This window comes from Mya arenaria, chromosome 4 (assembly GCF_026914265.1).
Source record: "Mya arenaria isolate MELC-2E11 chromosome 4, ASM2691426v1".
Lineage (NCBI taxonomy): Eukaryota > Metazoa > Mollusca > Bivalvia > Myida > Myidae > Mya > Mya arenaria.
The window spans coordinates 78,582,206-78,596,703 of record NC_069125.1 but is presented as its reverse complement, the minus strand read 5'-3'; the positions used below and the strand labels follow the sequence as shown (position 1 = coordinate 78,596,703).

General features: G+C 37.4%; 1 protein-coding gene across 1 annotated transcript in view; it reads right to left on the bottom strand.

The window, feature by feature from the left end:
• The window catches only part of LOC128230315 (protein lin-37 homolog), a 33,005-nt gene extending 20,690 nt beyond the window's left edge, over positions 1-12,315 (bottom strand). Inside the window, exons 1-2 of the mRNA XM_052942492.1 lie at positions 12,188-12,315; positions 1,548-1,629 (exon numbers count right to left, since the gene is read on the bottom strand). Coding sequence (XP_052798452.1) covers positions 1,548-1,629; positions 12,188-12,224 — 119 coding nt within the window. The 5' untranslated portion in view covers positions 12,225-12,315. The remainder of the gene's footprint in view (positions 1-1,547; positions 1,630-12,187) is intronic.
• Between the last annotated feature and the right edge of the window lie 2,183 nt (positions 12,316-14,498).

Below are 14,498 nucleotides of genomic sequence, written 5' to 3'. Positions count from 1 at the left end.
ATGACAGATTTGAACAGGGCAGTCACAATGATAGAAAGACAAGAGATTGGAATAGGGACGTCACAATGATAGAGAGATGACAGATTGGAACAGGGAGATCACAATGATAGAAAGACAAGAGATTGGAATAGGGACGTCACAATGATAGAGAGATGACAGATTTGAACAGGGCAGTCACAATGATAGAAAGACAAGAGATTGGAATAGGGAGGTCACAATGATAGAGAGATGACAGATTGGAATAGGGAGGTCACAATGATAGAGAGATGACAGATTGGAACAGGGAGGTCACAATGATAGAAAGACAAGAGATTGGAATAGGGAGGTCACAATGATAGAGAGATGACAGATTGGAACAGGGCGGTCACAATGATAGAAAGACAAGAGATTGGAATAGGGAGGTCACAATGATAGAGAGATGACAGATTGGAATAGGGAGATCACAATGATAGAGAGATGACAGATTGGAACAGGGAGGTCACAATGATAGAGAGATGACAGATTGGAACAGGGAGATCACAATGATATAAAGACAAGAGATTGGAATAGGGAGGTCACAATGATAGAGAGAAGACAGTTTGGAACAGGGAGGTCACAATGATAGAGAGATGACAGATTGGAACAGGGGGGTCACAATGATAGAGAGATGAGAGTTTGGAGCAGGGAGGTCACAATGATAGAGAGACGACAGATTTGAACAGGGAGGTCACAATAATAGAGAGACGACAGATTGGAACAGGGAGGTCACAATGATAGGGTGATGACAGATTGGAACAGGGAGTTCACAATGATAGAGAGATGAGAGATTGGAACAGGGAGTCCGAGGTCACAATGATAGAGAGATGACAGATTGAAATAGGGAGGTCACAATGATAGAGAGACGACAGATTGAAATAGGGAGGTCACAATGATAGAGAGACGACAGATTGGAACAGGGAGGCAACAAAGGTACATGGAAAAAAGTTTTTCATAGTTTTTAACACAAAGAAATTCATAGCTTAAGATAATAACACTGAAATGACTAAAGCGATCTTAATGGTTTCATATTTCTCAGGGTGTTCAAAAAGCTAAATATCTCAAGATTTTTTTGTCAGAATGACTCTTTGATTTGGAAATTCAAGAGTCAATTGTCATTTTCTAAAAAGTATCTCATGTTTGACCAAAATGCAGGATTTTTTTAGATTTCAAGTGTGAAAACCCTTGTTCAACTGAAAGCCCTGTTATATGATAAATAATGCCGATAAATATTAAGACTTGAATTGAATATCATGGCCAAAGAGTTGGGAAGAGTTTGTTGGACACATTTCATTGAAAAACTGTTCCCAATCTTATTCAAATTTGAAATTCAAGAGCCACAATTCAGAAGTGACAAGAGGAATCTGGCGGGTTATCAAGCCTATCTATGAGGATTATCATGCCCATTAACATTATGAGAAAGTTTAGTAAAATGTGCGTAAGAAGAGAAAGACCAACACATATTACATAAATGCCTGCAGAATCATCTTACAGCATGAGACTGCCCTTAATGTTAACATTTAGCCACTAACCTTTCACTGCTGTCTTCCTTCTTGTCGACGAGGGATTGGAGTGTGGCATCAAGGCGATACCTCGCTTTACTCACTTTCACCTCTGAAACAATGTAGAAACATGTTACTGTCACTTTTGTAGTCGTTGTTAGTCTGATGTACCATTTCCATGTTCTTTGCAATCTTTTGCTACAGCAAGAAAATAAGCTGATTATAATGTTCATGAAATTTCATCAGCAAATCCTTATAACCTTTAACCATTACTTAAAGCTGCACTCTCACAGATACAACATTTTTACAACTTTTTTATTTTTGGTCTTGGAAAGAGCAAATTTTTGCGTAGATATTTGCAAACCAATGATAAAAGATTGCTGACAAAAGATCAGATTCTTATATTTCAGTTCAAAAATTAATGTAAAATGTCTTAAACCGTTACTAACGGTTTAAGAAAAATGCATAAAACATCAATTTTGGAACTTAAATATGAAAATCTGCGATCTGATTTTTTTTCAGCAGTCTTATAAAACTGGTTTCCATTGATTTTTGCTAAAATTGACTCGTTCCAAGACAAAAAATAAAAACGTTCAATCGGTGAGAGTGCAGCTTTAAGGTAAACCAAATATACTGATAACTTTCTTGTTGGTGACTAAGGTGGCATTAATTTCATTGGATTGGATGATGTTAGATTTCCTGGAAAAAATCAAATAAAAAACAGGGCATTTTCACACTGCTCTAGAAATATTTCTCCGTGTAGCAGTGTCTTAAGAAGCGCCAGATCCAGAATTGAGACAAGTTAAACAAAAATAAAATCCCCTTGGTGTGTCAACAAAATCAGGTCAAAATGGCCGGTTCCAGAAAGGCCACTATTAAATCATAGAAAGCATTAGGTGGGTGACCTATGATCAGTCATAAAAATCTTCACACATATGGTGGATGACTTTGAATTGGTTATTTCTTGCACAACTTTCATGAGACGATAATAAGACATTACATAGAATGACCCTAGAATGTCTTGGGTTGTCTTTGATCTTCTAAAGTTCGTTAATATATTTGAGAAGGAAATTATGTCATCAATATGAAAACTCATACATGATACATGAAATGAAACAGACAATTACTTCAAGTACTTGCTGACTGAAATAAAACATAATTTGAGTTCTTGTGTGGTATTATATACATTAAGGCATACATCCACTCGGGAAATATTATAAGAAGGAATTGTATAAAAAAAACTTTTTAAGAGATATTAGGGTCTTTCCCAATTCAAATACAGCCCTCCTTTATGATAAGGAAGGGAAGCAAGAACAGTTCCCCGTGTTTTACCATCCAGCATTGACCTCCCTTACACAAGGGGAGGTTTGGAGGGTACAAAACACTTGGGAATAATGTTTTATTAACAAAAGGCCTGTAATTATTAGGCCAAGGAAATAATTTAATTACTGGTAGCAATAGGATGTGCATAAAATGTTGTTAATATTTTTAGCAAAATTACCTTTTTTCAAAGTTAAAGTATGCACATTCTTTTGTAAGGAAGATTAGGATATAATTTTAAGATCACAGTAATTAACAATAGATTTTAGTGATGGGATATCGGTTGGAGAACTGCAACCGATTATCGGTTGGAATCGGTTAGCAAACCGATGCGATATATCGGAAAAATAATCGGTTAAATGTTATTTATTTTCATGATTTTCTATTCAGATATTTATGTCTTAAAAGTGAATGTTTAACTTAAATTCTAATGATCTTTTGAAAAAGTAAAGAACTAAAATTACAATCTGGTGTATACATAGCTGGCATTTGTGAGAACTGACTGGTATTATAGTATTATTTCTGCTTTATATACATGCTCTTTTTACACCCTTACATCTCAAGTTTGATACTTTTTATTTATGAAAAAACATCCCGTTTAAAACAAACAACAAATTTAAACACGAAGACAGTTTACAACTTATTTATAATAAAAAAAATTCTAGATATTTAGTACAAACAACAGCATTATTCACATAAAAAACTGTTTTACACTTTAACATGTACATTGAATGTCACTGAAAAAATCAAGTTGCATAAAAAACTGTTCTTTCCACCGATATTACATAATAATGGATATAGAAATGTCACAGCATTTTTGTCCCTTGTCGACAGATAGATTCAATCGGACATACCGTTATAAAATACGAAAATTTATCAAAGTTTTGCTAATTCTTTCGAACTTAATTTTTGACGCTATGGGCGCCGCCATATTGACAGTTGTGCCTAACTGTACGATGTTAAACCAATTTTCATTGGATAACTGCAACGAAATACTAATGCTTCATTGGCTGACCATTTGCCGGCATACTTCGGTTTTAACCTTTAAGCATTAATCATGTCTGATATTTCGGATACTTTAAACTTTCGGACAGGCACGCGTTCTTTCTATTAAAGTGGGGACAATATATTAGCAAAACATTAATGATGATTACACAAACACAGCTCTTGAGTTCCAAAATATAATGCTGAAGCCTGACATTAAAATACTGGACGGGAAATTTCAAAAGATTCAACTAACTAGTGTTTTTGTAAGTCTTTCTACAAAGACGACAAATGGCGATGTTCATATTCAAATGGTCCGCCGTTGGTGGCAAATTAAATATCTCCGACTCTCTATTGCCGTCTGCTAGAGCGGCCATTTTGCGCGCTTTCAGAGTTATTTCCCATTCGGAAATCTTTGTTCGTACCCCTGAGTATTCGTACCCGCTATCGACTCGGAGAAAACACAATCGATTCGGAATCGGTTGGGCTTTTCTAGCTGTTAATCGATTATACCCCCTAATCGGCCCATCACTAATAGATTTCAATGTTCATAATAATGTACCGGTAGTATAAAGCAGGCTTAGTAAGTGTATACCATGCGCTAAAAAACGTCATAAATGCTACATGGGTAGGCATTATTTTGCTAGAAATGAAGACTTTGAACAAAGATAACATCACTATTTCTTCACCATTTTAATTGAAACACAGCGCAGTCTACGCCGCTTACAGAGCCCTGCCTTCGATCTTTTACCAGAGTTTGATTGAGAGTTTAGTTTCTTAAAACACTTCTACAAACCTATTCTTAATTTGGCCGTCTGATGGAGCACTGTCAAAAAATTATTTTGGATACAGGTTTGTCGAAGTGTTTGATGAAACTAATCCCCTTATCAAACTCTGGTATTAAAAAGAAGGCAGGGCTCCCAAGCGGCATAGACTGCCCTATGTTTCATTTAAAATGGTGTAGTAAAAGTTATCTGTGTTTTAAGTCTTCATTTTAAGCAAAATGTTGCCTTCTGATGTAACATATTTGACATAATTTATCACATGGTATACACACACTGAAGCTGTAAAAAAAGGAACATTATCAATAAAGTGAACACTTAACTAGACTGTTTTATACCCGAGCATGACAACTTATAGCGTTTTTAAGAGTTTACTGTTCAATATAAATTTAATTTTATTTTGCTGTCGTGAATTAAGACCTCAGCATTTCTGTGTACATACATGACTGTGTATTACTACTAAGTAAGTGTCATGCCCATTTAAGCTAATAGTGTCAGAATCTATCTGGTGTACATATTAGTAGACCATCTCCTTTACAAAAATTGTTCGTATATGTTCATCCTTAGTCATGCATCTTCATTTGTTTCTATTTATCATACCTTCCCAGTGACACTTATCATCAGACCCTTACCCTAACCCTATTTTATTTTAGTCTAACAGATAACTTCTAAAATTAACAGGATCAAAAACAATTTCATACAATTTTAAACTAGAAATGTGTCCATAGGACACGGATGCCCCCACTTCGATTTTTTGTCACAGAAAATAAGCCATAATGATTATTCAGGATAATCTGCACAAGGGCAAATCCTTTTCAAAAATTAGATCGGATAAGATATTTTTTAAGTATTGTTGGGAAATAAAGGACCCTAACTCCTAAATGATTGAAGCGATTTCCATGGCTATCGAACTTGATCAAGGTATTATGGTCACAAACATGTGTTAAAAGTTTGGTGAGGATTGGACAAACAGTTTTCAAGAATTAGATCGGAAACAATCTTCGGGACGTATTTTTCAAGTCTTTTTTTGCAAATAAAGGGCCGTAACTCCTAAATGACAAAAGCGATTTTCCATGGCTATCGAACTTGATCAAGATATTATGGTCACAATCATGTATGTAAAGTTTGGTCAGGATTGGACACATACTTTTCAAGAATTAGATTGGAAACATATATTTTTGAAGTATTTTTGGCAAAAAAGGGCCGTAACTCCTAAATGACTAAAGCGATTTCCATGACTATCGAACTTGATCAAGATATTATGGTCACAAACATGTGTTTATAGTTTGGTGAGGATTGGACAAACGGTTTTCAAGAATTAGATCGGAAACAATCTTCGGGACGTACGTACGTACAGACAGACAGACGTACGTACGGACAAGGGCAACCCTATATGCCGCCACTTTGTGGGGGCATAAAAAGGTATTCAACATACAGAATTTTTAAACAGAGCATTACATCTTCAAGTTGAAAAATAATAAAATGATGCCTAAAATGCTTCTGTGTCTGTGTTTTTAGTTTTGCACTCAAAGTTTGATTTGAATGATTACATAACAAGCTAACACTTACAATACCAATAAAGTTTCATTTAATTTGATGTTGTGAAACTCTGTGCATTCTGATAAACTAATTGATTGATTATTGATTGCTCATTTTTAGTAAAACACACTCTTTACACTTATTTTCCTTCGAAATACAAAACAATAATAACAGAAAACAACGCCAATATGCCCATGTGTAAAAGAATACGTCTTTAAAAATTAGCTGACAAAAAAGTATGTAATGTTTTACATTTTATGTTATCCAGACAGACTCAAAATATACCTCTGAGGATCATTGGTTTTCATGATGTCAGTTATCGTGACCCATGTCAGTTATCGTGACCCAGGGATTGCAAAGTCAGGGTCTTACAGTCAGCCAATGTCTGATTGGTTGCATGTCAGTCTGTCAATGCCTGATTGGTTGCATGTCGGTGTGTCAATGCCTGATTGGTTGCATGTCAGTCTGTCAATGCCTGATTGGTTGCCTGTCGGTCTGTCAATGCCTGATTGGTTGCATGTCAGTCTGTCAATGTCTGATTGGTTGCATGTCAGTCTGTCAATGCCTGATTGGCTGCATGTCAGTCTGTCAATGCCTGATTGGTTGCATGCCAGTCTGTCAATGTCTGATTGGTTGCATGTCAGTCTGTCAATGTCTGATTGGTTGCATGTCAGTCTGTCAATATCCGATTGGTTGCATGTCAGTCTGTCAATATCCGATTGGTTGCATGTCAGTCTGTCAATGCCTGATTGGTTGCATGTCAGTCTGTCAATGTCTGATTGGTTGCATGTCAGTCTGTCAATGTCTGATTGGTTGCATGTCAGTCTGTCAATGCCTGATTGGTTGCATGTCAGTCTGTCAATGTCTGATTGGTTGCGGGTCAGTCTGTCAATGTCTGATTGGTTGCATGTCAGTGACAGTCTGTCAATGCCTGATTGGTTGCATGTCTGTTTTACAGTCTGTCAATGTCTGATGGTTGCATGTCTGTTTTACAGTCTGTCAATGTCCAATTGGTTGAATGTCAGTTTGTCAATGTCTGATCGGTTGCAAAAATAAACAATACAAACTTCAAATGACAACTTAAGCCTATAAAATGCTGGTCAATAATTGATTTTTAAAATCATGAAAAACAAGAGATGTTTGTCAAACATTATGCCCCCCCTGAGCGCCATGTTGTCAGGATTATATGGACAATTGAATGAAATATGCATGGACTGAAATGACAGCTGATTTGTTGCTGTTTTAAGATTATGACCATTAAAGTGTGAGGATAAAGTGTGTTATGACCGTCATGACCTTTGACTCTATGAACTCAAAATCCAGAGTCATCAGCTGGTCACCAGAAACCTAAATGTCAAGTTTGAGGGCCATGGGTGCAGGCATTGTCAAGTTATCACAAGACAAGTTTTTTTCGTTCAAGGTCACTGTGACCTTGACCTTTGACCCGATGACCCCTTAAATCATAAGGGGTCATCTACAAGTCAGATGCAACTCCAAGTCAAGTTTAAAGGCCATGGGTTCAGGCATTGTTGAGTTATCACTCGGACAACCTTTTACCATTCAAGATCACTGTGACCTTGACCTTTGGCTCTATGAATCCTTAAATCAATAAGGGTGATCTACTGGTCAGGCTTAACATCCATGTCAAGTTTAATGATCATAGGTTCAGGCATTGTTGAGATATCAGTGGGGGAAGATTTGTTAACTTTTTTGCGTTAAAGGTTACTGTGACATTGACCTTGGCCTGATGACCCCCAAAGTCGATAAGGGTCATCTACTGGGCAGGCCCAACCTTCATATCAAGTTTGATGACCATAGGTCCAAGAATTGTCAAGTTTGCTTTCAAGGTCACTGTGACCTTGACCTTTGACCCCTAAAATCAATAGGGGTCATCTACTGGTCAGGCCCAACCTCCATGTCAAGTTTGAGGACCATGGATGCAGGCATTGTTGAGTTATCACTTGGACAACCTTTTATCATTCAAGATCACTGTGACCTTGACCTTTGGCCCAATGACCTCTAAAATTAATAGGGACAATCTTCTGGCCAGGCTCAACCTCCATATCAAGTTTGAGGGCCATGGGTGCAGCCATTGTCAAGTTATCACTCGGAAAACCTTTTACCATTCCAGGTCACTGTGACCTTGACCTTTGGCCCAATGACCCCTTAAATCAATAGGGACCCTCTTCTGGCCAGGCCCAACCTCCAAGTCAAGTTTGAGGGCCATGGGTGCAGGCATTGTTTAGTTATCACTCGGACAACCTTTTATCATTCCAGGTCACTGTGACCTTGACCTTTGGCCAGATGACCCCCAAAAACCATAGGGGTCATCTCCTGGTCAGGCCAATTCTCCAAGTCAGGTTTGAGGGCCATGGGTGCAGGCATTGTTGAGTTATCAATCGGACAACCTTTTACCATTCAAGGTCACTGTGACCTTGACCTTTGGCCCAATGACCCCCAAAAACAATAGGGGTCATCTATTGGTCAGGCCCAACCTCCAAGTCAAGTTTGAGGGCCATGGGTGCAGGCATTGTTGAGTCATCACTCGAACAACCTTTTACCATTCAAGGTCACTGTGACCTTGACCTTTGACCCATTGAGCCCAAAATACAATAGGGGTCAGCTACTGGTCAGGCCCAACCTCCAAGTCAAGTTTGAGGGCCATGGGTGCAGGCATTGTCACCTTATCACTCGGACAACCTTTTACCATTCAAGGTCACTGTGACCTTGACCTTTGGCCTGATGACCCCCAAAAACAATAGGGGTCATCTACTAGTCAGGCCCAACCTCCATGTCAAGTTTGAGGGCCATGGGTGCAGGCATTGTTGAGTTATCACTCGGACAAGCTTTAAAATTATTTTACCATTAAAGGTCACTGTGACCTTGACCTTTGACCCCCAAAATAAATAGGGGTCATCTACTGGTCAGGCCCAACCTTCATGTGAAGTTTGATGACCATACGTCCAGGAATTGTTCAGTTATCACTCGGACAAGCTTTGGTCTACCGACGGACCGACCGACCGACCGACATACCGACATGCCTGTGCAAAGCAATATACCCCTCTTCTTCGAAGGGGGGCATAAAAACAACACCGTTTAGCTAAAGCTGATCATAATATTAAATTACTGTACACCTATCAAATAAATTTTTGATTAAATGAAATAACTATAAGGGCAATTCCTCATTTTTGTGACACATCAACATTCAAACCATGCATTTATTTGCTTCCTGTTGTTTATAAAAATTATCATTAAATGCACTTAAATATCACATAGGAATGAACACACGCCGTTGTACAATAAAAAGCATATAAAGCAGGATACAAACACTACATACTTACTGAATTATTTAATTTATGAAAAGTAGGTGACTGTTATACGTACGAAAAAACGAATGGACGGACAAAAGGTCTGGGCAGACATACAGAGACAAAAGTCACAGTCTTTCAACACATAATTGCAACATATTGTCTGCTGTTCCATGTACAGTATATTGCCAATACCCAAACAAAAATATAGCTTTTATACTCGCTTATCTGTCAGACACATCAATATGCAAATCATTACATTAATTTCAATTTCAAACAAAACCAAATAGAAGCTAGTTTTCTAGAAAGTCCCATGGGTAATTCTGATTTTCTGAAAACTTGATCGGTAAATAACCTGCCAAAAGTCAACCGTATAAGTGAGCCATAGTTCCTGTTTGTTTGTTTGTTTTCTCTAAAAGTGTAGCCATCATTTCTGTTTGTTTGTTTTCTGTAGAAGTGTAGCCATTGTTTCTGTTGGTTCAGATTTGTATCCTATACCAGTTTTTCTTTATCTTAATGCAGGGCTCAAATTTAGCACTTGCACACTCACAAAATGCGAGTGAAAAATGAAAAATGTGAGTTGAGTTTTAAGGTGCTTGCAAAATTTTGTGCATGAAAACTCTCGAAAAATAGCGACTGTCAAATTGCCTACTTTATTTTTTTTGTTAACAAACATTAAATAATGACGTATACATAAGCATGTTAAGTTTTTCTCACATTGTAGACTGGTATTTCGTGTTCAGATTTTAGGTGGCAGTATTTGACTTAAATGGTATCCATTTTGAGGCACATGTTCATTAAAGCAAAAAATCTGAAAAAAAAATATGCATGGATATTTAAAATAGACGACAGCTGATGGCGATGATCAAACTAATCCAATATAGAAGCAAAATTAAATAAACTGTCCATAAACACTGTAACTAAATGGGAGAAAAAAATCCACATAAAATTAATCTTCAATACATCTGTTGATGGGAAAGTCTGCAAGATATTTTGTGCAGACTTTACATCAGACTTCTTCATTTATAAATCTAATGGCTTTAGAAGGTGAATTGTTATGACACAGAAAACATAGTTGTTTGTTTTTGTTTGCATTACATTTTCCAAATAAAAAGCATAGGGTTAAACAAAACTATAACAAGTGAACTTCAGATTTTGGTGAGTTGGCAAAAAAATCACCTTCTAAATAAACAAGAGCTGTTGTAAGACAGCGCGCTCGACTTCGCCGCTTTGACTTTGAAGTGAATACAATAACAATGTAATATTACCACGTTTGGTCTATTTATGTCGAACCTAACTAAAATTATTCAATACATAAGGTGACTTTGATGCTGCCCTCCCACCACCCGAAAAATGACGCAAGTCATTCAAATAACTTGATTTCCCATTATGAAAATGTGGTTAAGAATATATAAATATGCCTTTCAAAAGAAATTAAAATAAAATTTCAAAAAAAAAAAAAAAAAAATTCAAGGGCCATATATAGTATACCCCTCCTAGTTTTCCCTTGGTAAAAATATAGTTGAGAATGTAAAAATGTCAAAAGAATTTTTTTTATTTTTTTTAAATTCAAGGGACATAATTTGAATTTAGGGTTAAAATGGAGTTATGTTTCTTGTTGTAAGATGGTTGTTAATAATTTTGAATTTCATTAAGTGCATTGAATGAAAGGTATAGAAGTTTTTTTTATTAAAATCCCAACCTGCCCTTAACTTTTACTTGCCTAAAACTTTAACCTAAGTCAATCAGGGGCCATAACTTGTATTAAGGATATGGAGTTATGTAACCTCATTGGGTGATGGTCCTGAACACTTGTGTGAAGTATTTAGTCAATTGAATGAAGGGTGAAGAAGTTATTTAATAAATATCCCAACCTGCCCTAAAACTTTAACCTAAGTTCCGTAGTCAATCAGGGGCCATAATTTGTATAAAAGATAATATGGAGTTATCTAACCTCATGATGTGATGGCTCTGAACAACTGTGTAAAGTATTAAGTCAATTGAATAAATGGTATTGGAGTTTTAAGTGAAAATCCCAACTTGCCCTAAAACTTTAACCTGCCCTCAAACTTTAACCGAAGTCAATCAGGGGCTATAACTTGTATTAAGAATAATATGGGGTTATGTAACCTTATTGTGTGATGGTCCTGAACAACTGTGTGAAGTATTAAGTCATTTGAACAAAGGGTATAGAAGTTATTAATAAATATCCCAACCTGCCCTAAAACTTTAACCTAAGTTCCATAGTCAATCAGGGGCCAAATTCTGTGTAGCCCACCTACTCTTCGAATAGTCGAGCTAAAAATGAAATTTGAAATTATTTATTTAAGTATTTCAAAGGGGGTTCTGGTAGTTTGGTCAAATCATTATAATCGGCACTTTCAGTGTATGGATATATGATTATAAGTTTAAATTTCTAGTATACTACAAATGTTCAAGCTTTAAAATACTACTTGAAACAGTATTGAAGTATATATTTTTTAGTATTTCAAAGAGGATTACGGGAGATTTTAGTAGATTCCGGTGGTTCTGGTCATTATGAGGATTCCGGTAATTCAATAGACCATTTCTTTATTAAAATTGTTCTTATTAATATTGCATAAAATAAAATGAACATGCATTTCTTTATCCGAAAATGAAACGTCCGAAAAAAAAATACTTCAAAACATTACATGAAGCTTTACTACATATGTCGAAATGTGGTGCATAATTTGAATTTGAAGTAGTAGAAAATCACCTTTCTTGATAAGTTGGGCAGGTCTATCTCCGTCCATTATGTTTTAAAAGATAGCAAAACAAATGTCTACGCTCAAAACAAAATCAAGGCAGCAGCCAACAGTTCACGTTTCCTGCACCCGTATTCTCCACGCAGCGGTATTCTACCCTTACTGTCTCAAATCGATTTTGTAAGGCGTAAAAATGCCGCTTGTGCATGCTTTTTACACGTAGCATTTAAGCTTCTATATACATTTCTGACATGGGAAAACGAAGTGCGTGTGGTTTCTATTTAGTTTAATTTGTACATACTAACTTCATTTCTTTCAAACACTTACTTTATCTCATTCTCGGATGCATATTCGTAAGGCTGAGGATAAAACAGCTGTGTAGGGCACATATCTGTCACTCGGCACGTTGCTGGTCTAAAACAATTCAAAACCGAAACGCGTGGTTTACGGCATGGCAGTGAGTCTGCCCCTGCAGCTGTTCTTTGTAGTGTTTCCTCTGGGGCTTCACGAACCTCTGGGCTGGAATCTCAATGCGACACTGTGCAACTGGTTGCAAGTTTTGAGTATCCTACATATCTGGTTGGTACTACAGTACTGGTAGTGCGATAGTCCCCATTGACAAACCTGTTGACGTGATGTGGAACTGCCTCTGGGTGTTATTTTTTTGTCCCAGTGTTGGAACCCTAGACGGGGCCGCATATATACAATGGGCCTTCCGAGGGTCTGGTAGCACTTTACCTTAATGTTAATGCTCATCAGGTTACCACGCAGAAAGGTCGGGCTGTTGCTTGATTTCTTGGCTGTCGTAGAGACATACGCATGTCAGAAGAGCTACTCTACTCATTGGGGTTTACTTAAATGTATCTATACCCACAAATAAGCTTGTTCTCTGATAGCATTTAAAGCCTTAATGTTAAATATTGATGTCTATAGGAACCCATGTAATGATTAATCTTGGTATAATTTGGAAGTTACTGGCTTAATGACAAACACTCTAACCGACGTATTTTGCAATATGTAAAAGCCAATTAACAATATTCACAGATATGCTTCGTGCATCTGGTGGGGATTTAACCCACGGTCCTCGCGCTGCAGGCGGTCACTATACCGCGTCGCCAAAAAAAACTAGCTCTATAGCGAGACGGTATAAATTCCACTATATATCCAATTCCCGGTTCCACCAATAAGCTTGTTTGTTCTATTATTTTCAGTATATGTTTTCTTCTATTTCTGCAGACAACACCATTTCAAATGAAACCAAAGATTTATGGGGTCAGCAGGCATCTTTAGTTCAGATATGTATGGGTTGGAACCATACATACTAGTATCTGTAGTTTTATTTCATGGAAGAACCACAGTTCATTTGGTTGAATGCATTTAGCCACTCCTGCTCCCAGTATTTAAGCCTCTTGAGGTCGTTTTGTAAGTAAAGGCGCCCGCTTTTAAACAGGATGACATAATATGCGAATATACCTTTGTGACATTTAGCGGTAGGTCATTTATGTACAAAGCGAATAAAATAGGTAAAATTACAGAACTTTGCGGTACATCGTCATCATATGTAAGGTGTCTGGTGTTTTCCTTCCACTAATATTCGTTGGCTAAAAACTGTGGATCGTAGTACGGCAAGTCGGCTGTGGGGGACTTTATTCAATGTTTTACTAAAATCAAGTAGCATAACGTCTACTTGCGTCCCTTCATGCAGGCCGCTCGCGGGACTAGCAGGCCACTCGCGAGACTTGTGCCCTTTTATGGAAATCGTGCTGCTGCTCTCTGAGCATGCTGAACTGTCCCGGGTGTGTCATGATTAACTGTGGAGTATGTTGTTCGATGACGCAGATGTAAAGGAAATGGACCGGTAGTTAGTGGTGTCATAGAGAAGATAATTTGTCTGGTCTTCTCTCGAAGAAACACTGCTGGGCTTGGTGTTGATGAAGTACTATTCTGATGTGAAACAGACTCCAAGGCCTGAGGGGGACATGCCGCTGCTGTTGCATCCTCGGGGAATATAGCTTCTGGATACGGTCTGATAGAGGAGGTTAACATCACTATTGTCAGTATATCTAGATATAAAGTCACCACTACAATTATGAATGGCCAGCTTTATACTACATGTAGTTATATTAATTAGGTACTGAATTTTTCCAAAGTATGTTTGGGAGGTCACCAACCCCTATAAGCGGCCCGCATCTCTGCACAGGTGATTGGCGATTTGTGAGAAACAAGACAAGTGTATTGTATCTTGTTCAGAAGTTATTTGGTCCAATGATGTTTCCGGCCAACCATATGGACTAACCTAAAGGAAGAGGATGGCTATTGTGT